Below are 23,607 nucleotides of genomic sequence, written 5' to 3' on the forward strand. Positions count from 1 at the left end.
GTGAGATGACGAGGGCCAGCCTTGACACGTCATGCGAGAAAACTACGCCAGCCGATCAGCATTGTGCCTCGACTGGCTATCTTTTGCCCCTTTCCGTCGCTTGCTATCCAATTCAGCGCACAACCTGTGATTATCAGAGCAGCTTTGTCTATTGTTTCGTACAAAATGCCGAGCGGAACGTGCCTTTGCCTGTGTGTTTGAGTTTGGGACCGTGCCAGGAGTGTTGTGTGATTTGACGCGTCCTAGACAAAAAATACGACAAAGCATGACTGAAACAATTTGACAAAATCGTACACTCGCCAAAAATTCAAAGAAAAAGAAAAGCGACTGATGTTTCCGCCCCTCTTTGGGTGCTTTGGTCAAAATGAAACTAAGAGCGATTTTTCTTAAGGAACGGGTGAGCACCTCTGTGAGATTTACTCGTGTCCGGTTAATTGTATGTGGCGCTATAACGCCGAAACAGCTACTGCGGGGGATTGAATGAATAAAGCGCTGAGTATTTAATGCATTGTAGGGCAAAGCTCGCACATACAACTGAAACCGAGCCACCCATGGTTATTGAAGATATTATAGCTGAGGTTATTGAAGCTGAGCTACGTATTAGAGAGGCAAAATTTCAGGAGTGAGCAAAGGTGGTCGGCGTCAATCGGGGTTCGTTTTGGCAATGTGGCGTCTTCGTTCATTTACACTTCGTTTGTAAAATACACGTGACAGCTTGTATTTTAGCTCTGTAATAAAGTGTTATTAGTAAATATACCCTTTCCGAGTTTTTCCGCGTGTGCGTTAAATTGTCCATTTTTATAATTTTGCATTTGTTTGCCTGTTTTGAGATTAGCACGGCATTTCTACTTGCATATTGCTTGGTTATGTGTTTTATATGATTCTGTAATTTTTTCTGCCCCTAGTCCCCTCTGTAGCGCTTTTATCTGATTGACGACCAATAAAATGAGATGAAATGAAACTTTACTTCCTATCATGAACAAGAAGATAGTGAAATTGAATACAGGCAACAGCTATGACATAACCCGCGGCCACAAGTGGAGAGGCGAAAAAAAATAATAAAAGAAGTGAAACACGTGCACATCACCACAACGCATGACGATAATCCTGAAAGAATTGAGTTTCCTTCTTTGCCTAGCCGCCGCGGTGGCTGAGTGGTTACGGCGCTCGGCTGCCGGCCCGAAAGACGCGGGTTCGATCCCGGCCGCGGCGGTCGAATTTCGATGGAGGCGAAATTCTAGAGGCCCGTGTACTGTGCGATGTCAGTGCACGTTAAAGAACCCCAGGTGGTCGAAATTCCCGGAGCCCTTCACTACGGCGTCCCTCATAGCCTGAGTCGCTTTGGGACGTTAAACCCCCATAAACCAAACCTTCTTTGCCAGTGTCACTAAGGGAGCGCTGAAGCTGCGGTTCCCGGGGTTATCACCATAGCAAATGCCTCTATGATTCCCCGTTCTTTCTGGTTTTAGGTAGGCTTCACGGATGTGCGGATTATCAGAGGCGAAGAGAGCACGAGCGCTCATGTGAACTCGTCACAAACCCGAGCAGCCTAGCGACTCACTGAGTGAATTGGATGCTGTCCACAGCAGGATAAACGGACATAATAACAATAGCTACAAATCACGGCCGGACTGGAGTGATGCCGCCGCCCGAGTCCGGTCACACTAAAAAAAAAAAGAAAAACTCGCCAACATATAGAGCCCTCACCCATGTTGATAGCCCCGCACATCCACTGAGTCAGCGTTTCCTCAGTGAAATTAGGATAGAAGGTAACTGCGTTTTTGAAGGGTCGTCGGCAAGCGCTACCGTGATGTGCACAATTTATGTTTTTTTTTCTGCTGCTCTGTAATAGTAGCCGCAGGCTATCTCTTTAGTTATGTCCTGCATTTGATTTGACTCCTCTCTTCTTGAAATGAAGTCAAGTTTGTGTATATTGTATATAAGCCACTGTTCGATGTCGGATGAACAGCTATTAGTAGCGCTGCATCCTGTGGTGTTCATGTTTCTTTCCTCTGTCTCTTGTCCCTGTGAGTGATCTCACACTTTTTTGGTTCTAAAATTCCCCCAGCCCCACCTCTAGCCCTAGAGTGTAGCCAGCGTGGTAATCGGAAATCGGCAAATATCTTTGATGCTCTCCATGATAACTTTCTTTTGCTTGCTTCAGTAATATGACAACGTGATTTTATTCAACAAATGGAGCTCATTGACCTATGGAGGTAAGAGACAACGGTAACGACCGGATTAAATTTTGGAGAGTGTCCCCGAACAGGAAATTAATAATGTATTGCATATACAGGGCGTTTCACCGAAGGCTTTACACAATTTTAAAAAAAACGGGCGTTTTGAGTTTGAAGAGCTCTTTTTCGGCATAGCATTGTCAGCGGTGTAGTACATCAGAATACAGCTAAGACGTGCTAACTATTGCCGGATACAACTCAAGAACGCAGCGGCTTTTCCCCGTAAAAGGACCCTCTTCCAGCCAATGGCTTCGGCCAATTTTCATGACCCTGGTAGTGTGGCAAAGCAAGGAACGGTCGATGAAAGGGGATAGTCTTTTCCCTATATGGGCGGCGATGGAACCCTCTCTCAATTATGGCACCCCTCATTGCACGCTAGCAGGGTCATGAGAATCAGCCGGCGTCATTGGCTGGAAGGGGGTCCTTTGACCTGGAATAGCTGCTGCGTTCTTGAGTTGTACCGACTATTGCAGGCTGGTTAGCTAGTACTGAATAGTTAACTTTTTAACTATTACAGTTCGGATCCTTACTCAGCAAGAGGCGTGTAGCCCACCGTAAGTAATGTCCATATCAGTTTTTAGAATTTTGGAAACGCGGTTACCCTCGCGCTGGGGCCCAAAAAATTCGGGCTTTTTCTGCGAGTTATGTGCACTGGAGAGGTTGCTTTGACTGCAAGCTGCTCGAAAGCACGGATATTTTGGCGCGATGTAGCCATTATTTGTGGGGCCATAGCGTCGAGGGAATCCGCGGTTTCGAAATTCTAAAAACTGGTATGTATATTACTTACGGTGGGCTACACGCCTCTCAGTAGTTAAGGAGCCTAATGGTAATAGTTAAAAAGCTAACTGTTAAATATTAGTTAACCAGCCTTAGCTGTAATATAATGCACTAAACCGCTAACAATTCAACGCCAGAAAAAGCACTTTTATAACTAAAAGAGCCTATTTTTAAAAATTGTGTAAATTCATAGGCGAAACACCCTGTAGTGTGAATGGAAACAATGTCTTGCATGTAAGGTTGAACCCCCGCTGCCATGCTCGTCGAAGATTGCTTCACTGCATGCACAGCCATTTTGAGGAGAAGCCAGCGTTTGGAAACTGCATGGTAGGGTGAAGGGGTTGAACGTACCAAAGCCGCTGGTTGGCTACAAGAGGCCCTGTAGCGGAGCGCTCCAGTATTACTTCGATCATCTGGGGTCCTTTAATGAGCTCTGACACCGCACGGCACACGGGTGTGTTTGCATTCCGCTTGCGCAGAAATGCTGGCACCGCGGCCGGGGTATGGAAGTTGTAGGGTGGAAGTGTAGTGAATGTATAGAATAAGTTGTATGCGAGAAACAAGGGTCGACCTTACGACGTAAACGGTTGCGGTCAATACAGGTAACCTAAAAACAAAAAATAAGTGGTAACGAGAAGAAGAAAAGTATTAATAAAACGAAAATACAAGACATAACAGTGGTAATGCAGAGACGGAATGCTGCCAGTCTGTCTCCCTCAATTTGTTCTTGCACTTAATAGACGGATCGCAAGGAAGGTTAGGCGCATATCGTTAAAAGCACATGAAAGATGACTTACAAGAAAAGTTTTCTGACATTTTATTACCGTGAAAAGAAAATGTGTTATCCATGACAGCTCGTTGTGACGTTGTTAACGTGCTTGCGAAACTTACGAAAGCAGCAGTGAAAACCGCAGTTCTTGTGTCGGCATGGCCTTTGTAACGAATGGGAAAAAATCATTACTTTTCTTACAATTCCTGCGTCAAATGTGGTAGATGTACCATCTACAGCTCGTTTCCCGGTTCAGGCGGCGCGGTGTAGTTAGCGAAGGTCTGTGCGCGTCCTTACACTATTTAATTTTAAGCCAGTAACGAGCTGGATTAGAAGAGAAGGCAATCGTAGCAGGGGGCGGCAGGAAGGTAGGTGGGCGGATAATATTAAGAAGTTTGCGGGGATACGGTGGCCACAGCTGGCAAAGGACATGGTTAATTGGAGAGACATGGCAGAGAGCTTTGCCCTGCAGGGGGTGTAGCCAGGCTGATGATGATGATCGGTACTGAATTTATTGATGCTAGCAATGAGTTGGGCTCGCAACGGAAACACTGTATTTCTGTTTCTTTATCACATTGTTGATCAAGAAGTTCGTTTAAAAAGGCACCCGCTATTTGTTACGTAGAGACGATGGAAACAAGCCGCACGCCAGCAGTTTCAAATATTAAAGGAGAAGACGCCCGTTGAATGCCCTACGAACATTTCCGCATAAATGAAGCGAAGCGTGTGCAAAATGTGTCCGAGCCATCGCTGACGCGTCGTTGCGTCAACTGGCCGCCGCGACCTTCGACGGTCGCAGCTATTGCGACACACTCATGCCTATGGTCGCAACCTTGGCTGCCCGGTGTTCAGTCTAGCAGCAGCCACAGCAACGACGACGACAACAACAACAAACCCCGCGGACTCACCTTATCGATTTCCCCCTCACTCGAGCCAGGGATCGAGCAACGCTGGCGGCGAAGGGGTGGAAATACTTTTTTTCTTCTCTTTTTTTTTGTCCTCTTTCCTCCGCAGTCACGACAGCGGCGCGTCAATACCGCGAGCCCCTCCTCCGTCTTCGGGGGCCGGCCATCTCCGGCGGAGCGAAAACTCAATCACCCCAATAACGCTGTCAATGCCGACTGCCTCGTGCCACCGCGTTATGTCGGCGCTGCCCGCGTGAGGGCGAACGTTTGCATCGGCACGACCTGTCATCTCCGTGCTTCCTCTCTGTCGCCGCCGTAGCCGCCGCTGTACACCGAACGTGCCCGGGTGTACGGCGCAGCGTGGAGACCTGGCGGGCATGTCGGCCCGGCTTTATGGGTCCCTGAATCGGCCGGGCGTTATCTTCCGCACGCGTCTCTTGTAGACGTGCCTCGCCGGTACCGGGTCGCCCGGACGGTAGAGACAGCTCGCGTTGATTCATGAAGCCGTGGCTTCGCTTCTACAACGGGAGGCCGCGTCACCCCGCGCGTGATCAATGCAAGGAGTGAGCGTTGCTTTGCTGCTATTGTTCATTGTCGCGGATGTCCTGTCTCTGTTTCCGATCTTTTATTTTTCTTATTTTTGCGAGCTGGGCTGTTTGGTAGATTGCGCTACGGTGCTTGACATCAGAAATGAGCGTAAGATATCATCATTTGACGTTTAAGCTTCTCCGTAATGTAATGTAAGGATTGTGGGTTTTGGAGGTTTAACGTCCCAAAGCGACTCACGCTGTGAGGGACGCCGTAGTGGAGTGCTCCGGAATAATTTGGACCACGTGGGGTTCTTTAACGCGCGCTGACATCGCACAGTACACTGGCGTTTTTGTCCACATTGAAATACGGCCGCTACGGCCGGAATCGAACTCGCGACCTTGGCATCAGAAGCCGAACATCAATGTAATGTAATGCAATCTAATGTAATGTTACCCAACTTTTACGGCCCTTTGCAGAGATCTGACGCTTAAGCTGCATAATAGGCGGTGCCGCTAGCGAACTATTTCGACATTTTAAAGCGTTGTATGTACTTATAAAACAGAAAAGCTTAGGAAAAATTGTTTCAACCAAACTGATAGCATCAGGTGACTTTATTCTTGATTGCAACGAGGTCCACTCTGCAGCTTTTTCTCTAAGCGCAAGAGTCTACCGTTCCGGTTGGGGCGTACGGTCTGGAGAATTACTTTCGACCGGTATTGAGCGTTGTGCAACATTACGCGCTTTACTACTCGAAAGAAGAAGAGAAAACACGGACTAAGGACCGTCGGATGGAAATACAAAATATAACCGCTATGCCCAGCGAGTGATGCATCTGTGGATCGCATGGTGCAACAAAAAGAGAAGCTAAAGGTCCATAGAAGCATCGCTGCCAGAGATAGAAAAAAAAAAACTGGATACAGGATCTTGCACTTACAACTCTTCTTTCGAGGCAGCAAGAGAGCTGCTATAATAACGTAGAGCGAATGAAGTGTCAGCAAAGGAGCGGAAATGATCCAACGGTTACTAACCTGGAAATGACCTGTGCATGTCAAGAGAACTTTGTGCGCTCTGCCATGGTCCCTGTTCTACGCTTCAAGTTTCGCAAAGCGCATCAGCTCTTACCCTCGCGATTCAAATGACTGGCGCGGCATCCGCACTGCGGTGACGAGCAGTGCTCCGGGCCCAATATGGCAGTCTGATTCCGGCTGCTTTGACAGCGGCTGGCGAAAATATACGCTTTCAATCGCCATTTGTCCTAATGAGTCCGGGGAGGAAAACGCGGGCAGCGGGTCACTTTGGCGGCTGCACTAAAGGCGTAGCAGCAACCGAACGGCCCTGATTCCGTGTGACGAAAACGACGGCTACACTCCGGAAATGAACGCTCACCAGACCGGAACTACGTCACGGTGAAAGTCCCGAAGCCCCTACGCGAGGGCGTTTACGCAACCTACTTCCAGTTCGCAGCTGCGCTACTTCGTGCCACTAAAACCGTGCAGCACCGCGAAAGCGAAAATCCGCTTTGAAACCTCAGAAGAAAGCTTTGCGAAGCTACGAGAGCACTTAATCGCAGTATTTGTTTGAAAAACTTGACAGGCTGCACTCGCAGCATCGTCTGCTTCTGCTCAGGAAAGCAGACGGCATGCGGCTAAATGAGCTTGCCGCGGAGCAACCCCATGCGCTGGTATGCGCTGACTCCCTTGATTGGCTGACGTCGGCTGTAGCTTCCACTGCACTGCACAGTTTTATTGAGAAAATGTGTGCACAAGGAGGACAGAAAAAAAAATGCACGAGAGGGAAAGGACGTGGTAGCGGGGAAAAAGTAAATCGGAGGAGCGCGGCTGTAAAGCTACCAAACGCTGTTCCGCTATTGGCCGCCGCACCGCTGGACGTGAAGTCACGCTGTTTCAAGCGAAACACTTCACGCTCTGCTGCCGGCAGGGACGCCCTTACCGAGATTAGCACCGATGTTCAAGCACGCGGAAAGGAACGATATCCCCGGCAGTCATAATACGGGCGAACAACATGCGACCGCAGATCGCGCTGTGCAAAGTTGGGTCCCTGGGCCGGAGGCCAAAAGGCCGAACGAGCTGAAATAGACTGGTATATAGACGCCCGCAGCAGCTCACGTCTCGACTAAGACCCTGGTGATTACTCACAGTTAACAAGGGTGAACAGAATAGTGAAGGGCTGAGCAAAACTATGGTTGAACGAAGATGAAACTTAAAATGCAACGCGGGTGTTTCCAGAAGCGAATTTTTGGAACGTTAGCTTAGCAGTCGGATCTCGCTTATGCTTCACATTTCTTAATTTCCGCTTGCGAAAATATCGTCTGGCAAAACTTTGCAACTGGCTTCACTTTTTTGAAAGACTGAAACAGCAACTGGCACGCTTGCTTTCTTAGTCTTTACGATTCGTTTTTTATCCGCTCTGTTTGAAATATTGGGGGTGAGAGTGCTTGACATCAGACGACAAGAAGAAAAAAGAAAATTGCACGACTGTCTAAATTTATCGCATAAATAAGAACTACTTCACCTTGCTCAATTTACTGAGCAGAGCAGTTAGGAAAAGTGGCACAAAAAAAGAAGACATCAATAAGTTGGAAAAACATTACTTGTATGCTTTTCAAGGCATGTGTCGAAGCTCCTTGCCCTATTTAAAAGCAGTACCTGCGTGTACTTCATCCCGGACCCGGATTCGCTCATGTGCTGTCTGTTGGCTCTTTTGAAGGAAAAAAATCGTCTAGCGTCACCATGGCGCTGAATCAAAACAGAGGATACCAAGTGAGGTGTTTTGACAGCGCCTAAACACGCGTCTCCGGCAACCGACATGGCAAAAAAAATACGGTTGTATTTTATAACCTCCTATGTATCCTACCGTATCCTTGTGCTCCCTGAAACAGACAATAGCTCCATTGTTTGCTTATTCTAGTTTTAGGACCGTAGTCCGCACCCGCTATATATAATCCGCGGGGCTCTGTTCTGGCTAAAACAAAATATTTGATTAGACAGACCGCATCTGGTACATAGCCCCACGGACGAAATGTGCAACGCGAACATAAAAATTATACATTACAGCGTAATTTTTAAGAAATGAAAATGCTGTGCAGTCCAGACAACGTAAGATTTTAACATTTAAACGTGCATAGTCCCTAGCGTGCAATCCGCAAAATACGGCGCCTAACTTTTCCGCTTTCGTTCCAGGCACATGCCAAAAGGCAATCAATAAAAACTAAGTTAACATGAATATTTTACTCCCCGACCTAAGTGGCAGTTGCACTGAGCTAAACTGGCGGGTGCCCGGGAAAACGGGAACTAATGCACCGGGGTGGCGCCCCATTCTGTTTTTTCTGCTTTTGTCTCAAAACTTTGTTTGCCTGGTCCAGTTGCTTGGGCGCCGCCAGCGTCTCTTCTTGTCCTGTTTTTTGACACTTTAGGCGTTGCCTGATTGTTTTTTATGTTCCTTATTTCAACTGCCAGGCCAAAATACTGAAACAAAAATTGAGAGGACACCACTTCGCGGTCCACGTCACGCGTTGATCCTACCGCGTGTGGGGATATGTGCGCTGTGGGAAAAAAAACATCAGTAGCGAAAAAAAAGCGAATCCTTGCAAGTGAAACAAAATGGACTGTTCATTGAAATGTATACGATAGGAAAGAAACAGAAAAAAAACCGAAAAAACAAGTGAGTGAAAAAAGCACCGTCGAATGGTGGTTGTATGAATGTTGTATGTTTAAGGAAAATTTGGTTCACGCCCGCTGTGTTTACCCATTCGTTATGGTTTCGTGCGTTGCCCGCGTCGGGCTCGGCATATAAGGAGAAAGGGTTTTGTCCCGCATGACATGCGCCGAGCAAGGAAGCTGCTGGTAAACGAAATAAGAGGGAAAAGGAAGAGAGATGGGTAGAAAGGGATCAGAGCAAAGAGAGCTTGCAAAACAAGGCACGAAGAAAGTATGAAACTATACAGTGACATGGAAGCGACAGTCCTGGCAGTAAAGGCCGCGTCGACTCGTTATTATTACTCTCATTTTTACTTTAAAAATGATGCCTCGTATCTCGCTTCCGGTGGTTAGTCTTCAGGAGTAACCTACCGCAGGTGGGAGCACTGGTGAGGCACAGCTTAATTAAGGAGGAAGAAACAAAATACACGGCAGTATGTACAGAGCAAAATTAAAAAATACAAGGCTGGTGTTTGTTTAGCAAAATTGAAATTAAGATTGTAAAACAACGAGTAACATAGCCTAGAAGTAGGGACATTTGGAAGTCTTAACTTGTAGCATATCTTTTTCTCCTAAATGCTACACTCACTCATCTTCTTCCTTCATGGTACAGTTCAGGTGTCTACCCAGCACTCATTAACTTCCTTTGTATCGTCCTCCTAATACAATTGCGCATTTCGACACTTTTTATTTGGTGGAGAGAAAACGCAAAAGGCGCTCGTGTGCTGTCTGATGTCAGTGCACATTAAATATCCTCAGGTGGGCGAAATTATTTCGGTGCCCTCCACTGCGGCACCTTTTTCTCTCTTTCATGTTTCACTCGCACATTCTTTCCTTCCCTCACGGCGCATTGGAGGTCTCCACTGAGAAGTGAGACGGTGACTGCGTCATTTCCTTTCTTCAAAAGCACTGTATTTTTTTTTCTGTTATATACCCCGCTGCTGTAATGATGGCTTACAGGTATGCTAAGCAAAGTTCATAACTTATTAGTCAAGATTGATGAGTTGGTTAATTTGCGGGTAAGTGCAATAGGCTGATCGATCGCCTCTTACTGGACAAACGAGCTGACAGCTGTCTAGAGTACTGCGCATTTGATTGATTAAGTGAGAGCGGAGTTAATCATCCTATAGGGGAGAATTCTGAGCATCGATAACAAAACCTGAGCCAGCATCCTTCGAACGCCTGTACTTCAGGCTTTTAAAATATTTTACTCTCCGATTTCTTATGTTCATAATTGAAGGCCTGATGTAGATAAGTCCACGCATGAAATATAATTCATTCTGCACAAAGCCTTGTTTCTATTAATTTAGAATGCAGGTTAGAGAACGGCTTACTTTGTAAGCCAGCAACATAGGAGGTATATAATTGGTACAAGCGCAATGCCCCTTCGCTCCTTTATTGCAGAAAGAAATGACGCCTTAATTCAGTCGTATTTTCCGCAGTACGCCTTATTTAACATTTACCGTGAGCATCGTTCTCCAAAAATTGCCTTAAACGTCTCGAGCAGCCATAGCTCGTCCTTTTATGCGCCTTTATTTCTGAGCACAAAACCTATTTGCCAGTTCCTTATACAACTAATAAAGGGAGGTTGTCAGAAACACAGTAATTTGCGCAAACTTTTCAGCTAGGAGAATTCACTGCCCTTGTAATAATAACGAATGATAACTAAGGCGCAAAGAGCTGATGGTGATGTATTCAGCGTAAACTTTTCTTTTTCTTTTTGTGTACTCTACACGTCGATAAAACTTCGCATGAAGTCGCAGGGCTCTAACTGATCGTTACAAACGAACGGGAAAGATTTGTTATCTGGCATTATCTCCGAACGTTTATTTTTCTAAATGAGCTGTATAGTTTTAACTACTACTTTGGAGTTTAAGGTGCTGGCGCTGCATGAACTGCTGCGGCCAACAGCACATATCAGCCTGTGTTCTGTTCTGACGTTTCCGCGGTCGTTTATTGATGGGCGCGTGTTCTGAACCCTTTCAGCGCAGCGCATAATTTTCGCTGTCATGAGTGCAAGAGCATAAACACGGAGCCCTTACATTCGCACATTGTGCTGCAATGCTGCAGCATTGTATTTGTTTGCCGTGCTTTCGAAAAACTTGACACAAAAGTGGAAAAACATCACAGGACATGGATGCACTTTCCTGTTCTGCAGTGGTTTTCCGGTTTTATTTAGTTTTTGAAAGCACAACAATGCATTAAATGATAAATACCAAAGAGCCCAATCTGAAACACTCTTAATAGTGCAGCGCTTTGCAGAATTACTGCGTATTGTAAGGCCAATTGGACGAGAGGTCAATGAAGCAGAGATTATTTTCATCGTCTTTCGGTCAATGTGATCATCGGAACGACTGACGAGGAACTAAAATATGTGGACCACCTAGGAAACTCACCCACCTCTTTAACTAGTAATCTGGAGTTTGCATTACTACTTCGTCATACTGCACTCTGCTTCACAAAAAAAAAAACTTGCAACGAGGTGGACTTAGTGGTCGCATTAACCGACCAGGCGCCAAGATCTCATAGCTGTTCGCGTGACAGAACCGTTCATCACTGACTGGCTGTAAACTGACACCCAACTAGCTGCGACATCAATGAACACAACAGCACCGTTGACGTTCAATCAAATGTCTTTCTTACAAGGGCGTAGGTTTGGGAATATGACCCTTGATTGGCTAGCTATCTTAACCTCTTCCCTCCTCTCGCCGCTCTGGTCCAATAAAACTAACTGCCGTGGCTATTTTCATTGCTGCTTATGGAATATATGTCGACGATACAAACCGATATCTCGGCAGCCCTGCTGCGTAACACGATCCTGCGCAGAGTTGCTGAGTCGTGGTTGTGAGAGATTACGGACAGCCAAGTCAGGAAGCCGCGTGCGTGCCTCACAAACAGCAGCGTGCCACTCGCTAGCTGTGCTTGGCCAGTGCACATACATAGATAGATAAAGAGGAGGAAGGAAAGGCAGGGATGTTAACCAGAAAGGGGTTCCGGTTGGCTACCCTGCACTGGGGAAAAGGAATTAGGAACTAAAAGGAGGAGGAGAGAAGGGGAAAAAGGCATAACACACACATGCACAACGCTGTCACAATTTGTCACTCAATCCAGTCGCTCTCAAGTAGGCAAAGAGTGCCTTGTATGCCGTGAGGGCATTCGACTCCTGTGGCCACGGACCGAGGATCTTTTGCTCTGTTAATGGGCGAGGATCGAGGCGGTCCAGGGCACAACACAGTGTATGTCTTGCACTCGCAAATGCGGGGCACTCACAGAGAAGATGAGCGATGGTCTCCTCACAACCACAGCTTTCACAGGCAGGGCTGTCGGCCATCCCCATCCGGAAAATATATTGGTTGGTAAAAGCAACACCGATCCATAAACGGCATAACATTGTTGCTTCGCGACGTGCTAAGTAACGTGGAAGACGAAGGCGCAGTCCAGGGTCCAGTGCCTTGAGGCGGAGGTTGCAAAACTCTCCCGTGTTCCACGCTGAAAGTGGGAGCTCCAGCGCCAAAGGGCGAAGCCCACATGCAGCGTCAGGTCCTGATATTGGGATCCTCACTGGAAGTCCGTCGTTGTGAGCGGAACGCGCAGCCGCATCGGCCTGGTGATTACCGTTAATACCACAGTGTCCTGGCAGCCATTGAAAAATGATGTCATGACCTTTGGATATGGTGCCGTGGTACAGTAGACGGATCTCAGCAAGAAATTGTTCCTGCGACCCGCAGCGTAGCGCAGCTTGCAGGGCTTGAAGGGCTGCTTTAGAGTCGGTGAAAATTGTCCAGTCATGAGGGGGTTCTTGACTGATGAACTCTACCGCAGCCCGTAAGGCTGCGAGTTCCGCACCAGTTGAAGATGTTGGATAGGTGGTCTTCACTTTCATGAAGATGGATCTGGCCGGTATCACCACCGACCCCGCAGAACTGATCGAGTAAACTGATCCATCTCTGTAAACATGTATGCGGTGACTGTGGTAAGAATGCAGGTGATATAATGTCAGTTGTTTGAGAGCGGGCAGTGATACACCAGCTTTCTTCGTCATGCCATGAATATAGGGTTGAACCCGAGGTTCATGAAGACTCCATAAGGGTGAGCACGGTCTTGACGCGGGGGTGAACTCCGATGGAAGACATGCGCGATGGGCTTCAATGACTTTGGCGAATGTAGTACGCGGCCTAATTATTGGGAGTGTTGCGAGGTGATGACAGGGAACCCGTGTGAGGTTCACGGCGCAACGTTACGGCTTGCCGGTTTTGAGAACGCGAGTTCCAGATTAGCTGACACCAGCTCAGAACTGCGAAACGACGGGCGGTTTTGAAAGCGCACGATAAACAAGAACTTATCTCGATGAGAACGAAAAAAAAGAACTGTATGACGCAATGCTTATGCAGTGGTCAAGGGCGCTGTAAACTTGCAAGACATGGGGTGTTTGCTTATGACCTATTATCACTCTTCACTGGACCCAACGCTCGTCTTGCTACAGTAGAGAACCAAAGCCTTTGCGAGACAACGCCTTTTAACACAAATTAATTACGTGTCTGCAGACGCTACATGCACCAGCGTCGTTTGATTACACCACTTTTTGCTCTTCCCTCCTTTCTCGTCCACTCTGATCAGAAACTTGACATTCGGGGAAACGGTTGCCGTTATGACATCGCCATCGTGCTTGTGAGGTTTTTGGTCCCCCTTTCTGCCAACACGGAGGGCCTCTTCTTGAGCGGGAACCTGAGCCGCAGTCTGCACGAAGGACAAGAAATAATGGGACGCCGCTAAGGCACAACAGCCGCATCAAGAAGAAAGTGAATGGCCAGTTTGCTTGAGGAACTGGATGCAGCTGCAGCCCCGACAAGAGGATCAAGTATCTCTCCGTTTTGGCCGTCGGAAACACGCCGAGAGTGGACAGCGCAGATAGCGTGGAGTCAGGGGGGGGTCGCCCTGAGAAGTGAGGGAAGGGGTGAAAAGAAGAGAAGCGGCCTCCTTTGGTGTTGGCCTCGGGAGCGGCGGTGGCCTCCTCTGATGGCGAGCGTTGGACATTGTGCAAACCCGTGAAATACGAGCTCTCCTGGCGACCGTCCCATAGACTGCTTTTGCGGTTCGACTGAGTCGTAGTACCCCGATGAATGCGCGCCAGGAGCAAGGGCGGAAGAAAAAAAAATAAAAAAAATCACATCCAGAGACTCGCTAGAAAATAACACCGAACGGGATAACCAAAATCCCTCCGAGCGCACGCACACACAGTATATATAACCTAATATTAAAAAAAACATAATAGACGTAGGGATATGACAATAGCCCGTCGGTGTAGCCTTGCAAGGACCGACCGCTCGTCTTTAGGAGCGTAAGAAAAGCGATGAAAGAAAGAAAGAGCAATGCATATAAGCGGATGCAAGCCGATAGAATCGCCACATTTCCGTCGTTTATCATCAAGAACGATGTTGGAGACACTCGCGTATTCTATACGGTGCACCTCTGTGAAGCACTGCAGGTGACACGCTTTATCCCTTTACACTATTCTTCTTTCTTTGCTCGGAAACGACACAAGAATCTTGCTTCTGTTGGTTCTGTTTTTAATTCCTCCTGCAGAGATGCTTGAGGCTGCATGCATTGAGAAATCTCTGCCTCAGAATGCATTGCTCTTGGTACCACGGCGTCTCCGAATGTAACAAGTATAGCGCTTTCCTGTGGGACCCGATCAACTATTGTTTGATGAGTTATCTCTACCTGCATGAAAAAAGAAGCGCTCATAAACCCAAAAAATAAGTGACACGGACAGAAAACACGGAACGTCAGGAGCTTTCTATAGGCTAGAAAGCAGCGAATTCGCAGAAAAGAACCACTACCCCGACGTACAAGTTGCTCGCCATCTATTATTGACCGCCATATTAAACGACGCTCCACCCAATCTTTGCGACTGGAAATTGCTAGGTACGCAAGTGCTGTGCAGTGGTATTATGCGTTGAAGATCCCCCGATGTTCAAAATTAACCGTGTCATCCACTATGGTGTCCCTCATAGCCTCATAACTTAACCTAACATTGCACAACAGCTTCGGGACGTTAAACCCCACACAGGATAGCGTAGCATAGCTTAACATAGCATAACCTAGTATAAAATAACATACCATAACAGAACTTGACATAACATAACTTTACATAACATATCATGACCTAACGTGACAAATATTTGCGTACCTTTCACTGTAGTCAGAAATTGTATGCTTTATTTTTTTATTTTATTTACAATACCCCTAAGGGCCCTCGTGCGAGGGTATTACATAGGGGGGGCGATACAAGCATAAAAATATGGCACAGGCATTAGAAACAAAATACACGTAATAATTAATTAAAACTAGTAATGTACACAAATAACAACAACAAACAACGCAGAAGAAAATACTCAGTAAATGCACATAATACAACAAAAATACCAAATCTGTTAGTCCATGGTTTGTTTTAACGAATGCTGAAACGATTGTGGGTTAACCTCAGTAGCTATGTGTGATGGCAAGTTATTCCAATCTATTATAGTGCGAGGAATGAATGATTTCGAGTAGAGCAATGAACGGCATGTGACGCGTTTTATTTTGTTAACGTGGTCGCGGCGAGGAAAGACTGCAGGGTGTGGCAAAAAGAAGTCGTCGTGGAGGGTGGGATGGTGATACAGTTTGTGAAGCAAGGTTAGGCGAGCGAAATGGCGTCGACATGATAGCGGTTCCAACTCGGCACGTTGTTTTAATGCTGTGACACTGGTGAAGCGTGAATAATCTGAAAAGATGAAGCGAACAGCACGGTTTTGCAGGGATTCAAGGTTGTTTATGATGTAAGCTTGATGAGGGTCCCATATGGCAGACGCATACTCAACTTTCGGGCGGATTAGCGTGATGTAAGCAAGTTTTTTTAAGTGTGAAGGCGCGTGTTTGAGATTACGCCTAAGAAGGCCGAGTGCGCGATTTGCTGATGCTAAGATTGTGTTAATATGGTAATGCCAAGTTAGGTCAGACTGAAAGTGAACTCCTAGGTACTTGTAAGTTGTTGTAAGTTCAACTTTATCGTTATTGAGGAAGTATGTTGTAGCAATTCGAGTGGAACGGTTAGTAAACGACATTAACTTTGTTTTAGATGCATTTAGAGACATTAGCCAGGAAGAACACCAAGCCGTTACAGCGTCAAGATCAGTTTGAAGTGATTGGCGGTCGGTTTCATTAGTAATATTACGATATATTACACAATAATCCGCGAATAACCTAATTTGAGACGATACACACTTGGGTAGATCGTTAATAAAAATTAAAAAGAGCAGAGGGCCAAGTACACTTCCCTGGGGGACTCCAGATGTTACGAGGACAGAAGACGAGTTAAAGCCGTTGACAGAGGTGAATTGTTTTCTGTTATCGAGGAATTGTTTTATCCATGAAATAACGCTGGGATGGAGATTTAAGTTTGTCAATTTGGTTAGGAGCCTGTGATGGGGAACGCGATCAAAAGCTTTAGAATAGTCTAAAAATACTGCGTCAACCTGTAAGCCAGCGTCTACTGCGGAAAATATGTCGTTAGTAAATCCAGTGAGTTGTGTGTCGCATGAATAACCCCTGCGAAAACCGTGCTGGTATTTGAAAATGATATCGTGCTCCTCTAGATAATTAATTACTTGAGTATGAATTATGTGTTCCAGGAGTTTACAGATGTTGCTGGTTAATGAGATAGGGCGATAGTTAAGTGGAATGGTGCGGTCTCCGGATTTGAAAATGGGTATTACTTTCGCTGTACGCCAGTCGTCAGGAATTGTACCAGATGATAATGATTGTGAAAAAAGTGATGTCAATATTTGATAGAGGTTTAGAGAGGCATTCTTTAGTATTTTGTTATTAAATCCAAGGTGATCAGAGCTAGTAGTAACTTTGAGGTTATTCAAAAGGGCTAGAATTCCTGATTCGTTAATGATAATTTCTGGCATGGAAGTGACGGAAGATGACTGTAACATGGGCGAGGAAGTGGTATCTTCATGGGTGAACACTGAGACGAATGCGTCGTTAAGAAGCTGTGCACACTCAGTTTCAGTTACAGGATCACCGTCAGGATTAGTTAGTACGATTTCGGGGTGGGAACTCGGATTGATGACGCGCCAAAATCTATGACAGTTATTGGTTAACATGGTGGACAGGTCGTGACTGAAGAAATGATGACGAGTTGTATTAAGCAGTGACTGATATTCATGATCGCAATGCCTGTACTTTGTCCATGATGATGGAAGACCTGTTTTGACTGCTTGGCGGTACAAGCGTTTTTTCTTATTATTAAGACGACGAAGGCGATTTGTGAACCATGGTGCATTTTTATGATATCTGATGGTGATGACCGGCACAAACTTGTCAACAAGATTAGTTAATGTGTCTTTAAGTGATCTCCAATTTGTTTCGACAGAGCGAGATGAACAGTGAGCTAGGAAGTCCTCCGAAAATGATTGCAGTGCAGAGTTAATCCCATCGAAATTAGCGCGGTTGTAGCAATGAATTCGCTTAGTGGATGTTTTCTTTCTACCAAATGGACGAGTGATGTACCCGGTGATGATTTCATGATCGGATAGGCCTTGTAAATGCAAGATATCGAAACAAACCTCAGGGTTATTTGTTAGGACGAGATCAAGAATATTTGCCGTTGTGGCGGAGCGGCGGGTAGGATCAGTGATAAGTTGAACAAGCGAAAAATCTAAGCAAGTATGAAGGAACATGTGGGCTTCCTGGTCACTGGGGTTAACCGTAAGATTAGGCCAATCAATGTTTGGGAAGTTAAAATCACCAAATACAAGGAAAATGGAGTTAGGAAAACGCACGTATAAGTCACTCAATATTCTATGAAATTCACCTGAAAATGTGGCAGTCATATCTGGCGGTCGGTAGAAGGCAGCAATAACAACATCAGCAATACCAATTTTGCATCGTATCCAAACACATTCAAGAAAAGTAGTGACAGTGATCGGGACAGCAGATATTTGTTTCTTTGTAGCAATAAGGACGCCACCCCCTTTTCTATTTTTTCTATCACAACGAAAAAAGCAAAATTCGGATTCACTGAGAAGAATGTTAGCATCCGGAATAGTATCGTCCAACCAAGTTTCAGTTAATATCAGAAGTGAAGCGCACGTTGAATCGACGAGGGAAGAAAGGGCAACAGATTTAGAAAGTACACTTCGGATATTAGTGAAAAGGAAACTACTGCTATTCTCTGATTTAAGACGAGTGTTCAACGAGCATGAAGACGCTGGAAAAGATGAGGTGGCCGTTGGAACCGGTCAGTCGGTCGTGGAAAGACTAACTGGCACCGCTCGGCCACTGGCGACATCCCACAGATACGTGTCCTTATTGATATGCTATTTATCGAAAGCCAAACGCACGCGGTCACCATCTTTTTTAATCGTTTTCGAGAACTGCAGCAGCTGTCGACGTTTGTTACGGACAGCAAGCGAATAATCACGTCCGATGCTAAAGTTTGTTTCCTTTAGCTTGCGGCCGTTACTTAGAATGGCTTCAATTTCTTTATCGTTGATAAACTTCGCTATAATTGGCCGTGCCTTCTCGGTCGAGAAACGGCCCACACGATGCGCCCTAGCAACGGAAGTAACAGTGACTCCAAGCTTATCGAGGCAGAAGTCGTTGACAAGTTGCTCTGACGTCTCCCAACTTTCAGACGAGTCACTATCGGCGATACCATAAAACAGAACATTTGAACGGCGCGACCGGTTTTCTAAGTCATCAATTTTATTGACGATGTTAGATCACCCACTTTCGTGATTTGCAGAAGTACTAACAGATGAAGCCAATTCAAGTTTTGTTTCAAGTTCTTGAACACGTTTGGTTAGATTTTCAAGGTCTGTTTTCAGTGTCGCATGAATGTTTAGCACTTTTGTTACCGCTTCAATAAGAGTGGCGTTGCTCGCTTCAAGTCGTAATACGGTTTCTGCCACGGTGTCTAATTTCTCTTCCTGCGCCTTTGTCATGGGCCCTGGGTTTACTTCTACGTCCCCACTGAGAAGCAACAAGCGCAGAACACAAACAATAGCAGAGCAAGCACGCTTGAAAGGGCTGGGCGGCCACGACACTGCCAAAAGGCAAACATCATTGCATCGGTAACACCGAGTTTGGAGATAACTAACCTGTAGAAATACAGATGATGAGCGACGAGACATTGTGGCAGCGTCGTGGCCCAGAGCGTCGTCCAAGCGTGCGCGCTTTTCAAGGGGCGGAGTAGGTAGCATCGTCCCACGTTGCCCGACGAGCAAAGTGAACGTGTCCAGAAACGGCGGCGGTCGGAGCAGCAGACTCGAAGATAAGTCGCAGCAGATTGGCGGTTCATCCAGGCCACGGAATTTGCGCACGCACGGTTCTTCGTCACGGGTATCAGCTAGCTGTACTGCGGGCAGCGACAACAGCTGTCCCAGGAGTGGCAGCAGCAAAACCTGTAGAAATACAGATGATGAGCGACGAGACATTGTGGCAGCGTCGTGGCCAGCGTGTGGCAGCGTTGCTGGCATTTGAAATTTCATAAGTGGCTACATGTGTTTTCATCAAGGCTGTCGCCTTTCTTGCCTGGCGTGGTGCAGATGCGGCCCCGGTCGACGGCCAGGACGCCGCCCAGAGGCCCCGGACCCGTCCCCTCGAGGGTCGCCCAGCGCCCCCGGTCCCGCAGCAGCAGCAGCCGGAGTGCCCCCGCCGCCTGACCGGCCGTGCAGCAGCCCCGCTGGCTGCGCCGGCCGCAGCGGCCATGGGGGGCCATGTCCACTGCACTTCCACCCTGGCTGCGGGGCTCCGCGGCAGACTGCGCAGGCGCTGGCGGGACCCGCGCCTGGTCTTCCTCTCCGCCATGCTGGTCTTCGGCTGCCTCAGCTACTTCCACGCTCCGCCCTCGGCCGGCTGCAAGGCCGAACCCCTCCTACACCGCAGCGACGGCGTGAGTGGCCCTTCGGGTTTCAATCACCCACTACGAGTGTCCGCGATTCCCCATTCTCTAAAAAAATCCCCTAGTATATGAGCGCGTCTTGGTTTCCGATTCTCGGCTGTCAGATTAACGAGACTCCCCTTTCCTCAAGAAATTCCACGAGGGTTCGAACGTGTCCGGTATTCCCGACTGTCGATTCTCAAAATGGCCGGAATTACTGGCTCTCGATTCTTCAATTCACTATTCTCAGTGTCCGATAGCGGTTTCCGAAAGAGGCTCTCAAAAATCCAGACCGTAAAGCTCACGTCATCGGAAGTTATAGACAACGGAAATGCTTGTAGTAATCGGCGAACAAGGCCAAAAATAGCGTACTCGACGGGTGTTCGTCCCCTTAATGGAGTCAGCACGCACAGCGGCGAGCGACCGGTCTCCTCTGAGAGCAAGTACGTCCGTTTCATTTGGCTATATGAAACTAGAACGGCTGACAACTAGACAAGGGCATGCAAATCAGGGACTCATCACAATATGCATATGAAAGAAGCCAACAGTCAATGAAACCAAGGTGATGGTTGGTCGTTTCCTTCCCCATAGCGTACCGGAGAAGCCAGACCGTCTTTTCTGAAGAGGAACAGACATGTATCACCCTTTTAGGAGAAAGACGTAGGAGGGAAGGAAGTTGGACCGTTAATCGTGAGCTTGTCATCGGGTAGTCGCGCGGGTAGTCGGCAACTTTAGCTCATTGCGTACCGTGTGGCAAGAAGCATTTGCATTGTACTTCAGTAAGGAGAAAAGAAGGTACGGCACACAGGGAACCAAGTAACAACAGGCTTTTCTTACGCGAAAAGCCCTGAAAACTACCCACAGTCAATGTGAAACGCGTCAGGAAAACGTCTAAGCACACAGAAATTAGTAAATATAAATGCACAGAAATCGTATCTCAAAATCCAGCCGCCGCTTATGACTGCTTGTGACTATTTAGAACTCTTGTTTTGTCTTGAACTATCGCCGAAGGGGTGAAGTGTCTTCAGCGTTCGAATATTGAGTTCATGGTGAAAGGTGGCGCGAAAAGAACAAGAACCAAATGAAGAGGCAAGACACGACACGAGCGCTTTCCTTTGGTCCTTGTTCTTTTCGTGCCGCCTTTCACCATGAAACAAATACAACTCGCCCAACTTTCCACCCTACTACTGTTGAGTTCAAATTTCATTTTAATCATATGCGATCGATGGAGTGGCGCCGTTTAATGATGCAGTCCTGGCTATATATAGGGTCTCACCACCTGCATTTTTATTACATTTAGCTTCTTCGTCGCACGTAATACATCATCTTTTTGAGGCATACAACTTGGCTCCAAAGATGACAATTTTTCTGAAGAGAAAACTAACAGACAACGAGTTTCAAGTCTGGCTTTGTATCTCGTTTTTCCTCCGCAGCTCGAACCGCCGGCATGGCGTTCCCGTTCCCTGCTGAGCACCGACACCCCTGCCGCCAACGGCACCGAGCACAACGGCAACGAGACGGCCAAGCGGGCTCAGTTTCCCGAGGACCTTTTTAGCGACGATCAGCTCAAGCGGGGCGCCGTCATCCTGCACGTGATGGGCATGGTGTACATGTTCGTGGCACTGGCCATTGTGTGCGACGAGTTCTTCATTCCCGCCCTGGACGTCATCACCGTGAAGCTGGACATCTCCGAGGACGTGGCCGGCGCCACCTTCATGGCGGCCGGCGGCTCGGCGCCCGAGCTCTTCACCAGCGTCATCGGGGTGTTCATCTCGTTCGACGACGTGGGCATCGGCACCATCGTGGGCTCGGCCGTGTTCAACATCCTCTTCGTCATCTCCATGTGCGCCATCTTCTCAAAGTCGGTGCTGCAGCTCACCTGGTGGCCGCTCTTCCGCGACGTCACCTTCTACTCGGTGATCCTCATCATACTGATGCACTTCTTCAAGGACAGCATCATCTACTGGTGGGAGGCCCTGGTGCTGCTCCTCTGCTACGCCTCCTACGTGACCTTCATGAAGTTCAACGAACGGCTGGAGAAGATGCTCAAGAAGCTCCTCAATCGCAACAAGGTGACGCGTGTGGGCAGCACGGATCACCTCATGCCGCATGTGAGTCCCCTCGTGGCCCTCCGTAGCCGCCTCCCGCTCCTCTTCCCGCGCCCCCGCAACCTCTTCGCCGCGGCGGCGGTGGATCGCTGAACATTCGCTCTGCTACTCCTGTACTCGTCTCGGCAGTGCGAGAATGTCGAAGGGGAGGAGCGCACGCGTTCGGTGGTCCACCGCTGCTGCAGAGGGCCGGGAACCGCGCAACCTTTGGCTCCCGAGTCTGGCTCGAGCTGATGGCAAATGAAGGGCGCGTGCCCCAGTTTCGACCGCTCCCTTTGCTGCCCTACAATGTGCGGTGAGGAAGCGCTAACCGGAACCGGGGCTCGGTACTTCAGCATCGGCTAGAAATGAGCACTCCTCGTGCTTTGACGGACCCTGGCGCACTCTAACGTGACGCTTCGTAACGTTCGCTTCCCCGCTGCGTTCTTGGTTGAACCATTTCTGAGCAGTGAGACGAAGCTTAACAGACGTAGCTCGCAGTTACCTCCGTCACGTGAACCTTGTGTAGCTAAACTATACCGCGGCATATCAACTAGCGGAAACCTTCCTGTGACGGTCTACACTTTGCTTATACAGATTTAGAAGACAGTAGGCCTGGTCCACTGTTTTTGACAGTTTTTGAAAGTAGCTCTGAGCAAATTCAAACAACACGCCTAAGACAAATTGGCTGCGCGTAGACAAGTGCAAGCAGATCGCCAGAGATGCTAAGTTGATGAAGGAGCCTTGCGATAAGATTAGGTTGACTACCGAGCTAACGTTGCAAAGCTTCGTCTACGCTCTTCGAAAGCTGGCTCAGCCTGTGCCCTGCCTTACAGATAGCGACTATTCGCTAGCTTTGGCTGGAGTAGGGCGCCAAACCATGAGGGGACCGGATTCGCCAAACCGCAGTGGAGGCCAGCATTGTGGATCTGACTTTGTACGATGCAGTCGGCAGACACTCTGACCCGTGCTGGGACTGTGATAAAATTCACGCTTTAGGAACTGATTCCTAACATTAACAACAAATTCAGATGGGAGGTCTTGATGAAAAAGCTTGCGCTCTAAAATTTCGATGGGACTTACTATAGCTGGCTACGAGGATTGCATTGAACAATTCGTCAAGAACGGGAAAGAGGAGAGGGAGATTAAACGAAGATATACGTGGCATTGATTAGCATAGCCCCGTTGTGATTTTTTTTTACAAAAGAAAAATGTACAGAAGAAATAAACATAGAGAAGAAAAATAGTCGTACAGTGTCATTCCCTTGTGTTCCCAGAGCGCCCTTTTTTTCCGCCTGTGTTTAAAAACGACATGCAATTTTCTGATCCTTATCACCTGACTAAAAGATAATCATGCCGATCTAAATGAACTTCTACTGCGATGTATGCGTTTCTGGTCCTCTCAGAGCCTAACTTCCTTGCATGGGCACTCGGAACGATGCCTGCTTGCACATGACATCGTCTGTGCATCATAAACCTAGGTGGACATGTCATGAAATGGCAACTGGCGCATTTTATTTGCATCTTTCACGCAGCCAGCCAGCTCCCCTAACCTTACCGCCCCTTTCTCTATGGCCTCTTGTGCACACAAGGCCGGCGCTCTGCGCCGCAGGTCTTACCACCGTTGCAACGCTGCTCGGTCCTTAGCGAAACGC

General features: G+C 47.6%; 1 protein-coding gene across 7 annotated transcripts in view; it reads left to right on the top strand.

Moving 5' to 3' along the window:
• LOC144126021 (sodium/potassium/calcium exchanger Nckx30C-like) overlaps positions 1–23,607 on the top strand; it is a 200,159-nt gene that overhangs the window by 71,707 nt on the left and 104,845 nt on the right. For 5 of the 7 annotated variants that reach the window (XM_077659894.1, XM_077659896.1, XM_077659898.1 and 2 more), the window contains exons 2-3: positions 19,531–19,877; positions 21,299–21,976. In XM_077659894.1, the coding sequence (XP_077516020.1) occupies positions 19,692–19,877; positions 21,299–21,976 (864 nt within the window). In that variant the 5' untranslated portion in view covers positions 19,531–19,691. The remainder of the gene's footprint in view (positions 1–19,530; positions 19,878–21,298; positions 21,977–23,607) is intronic. The other 2 variants (XM_077659897.1, XM_077659900.1) reach the window with 1 other exon arrangement.

This window comes from Amblyomma americanum, chromosome 3 (assembly GCF_052857255.1).
Source record: "Amblyomma americanum isolate KBUSLIRL-KWMA chromosome 3, ASM5285725v1, whole genome shotgun sequence".
NCBI lineage: Eukaryota > Metazoa > Arthropoda > Arachnida > Ixodida > Ixodidae > Amblyomma > Amblyomma americanum.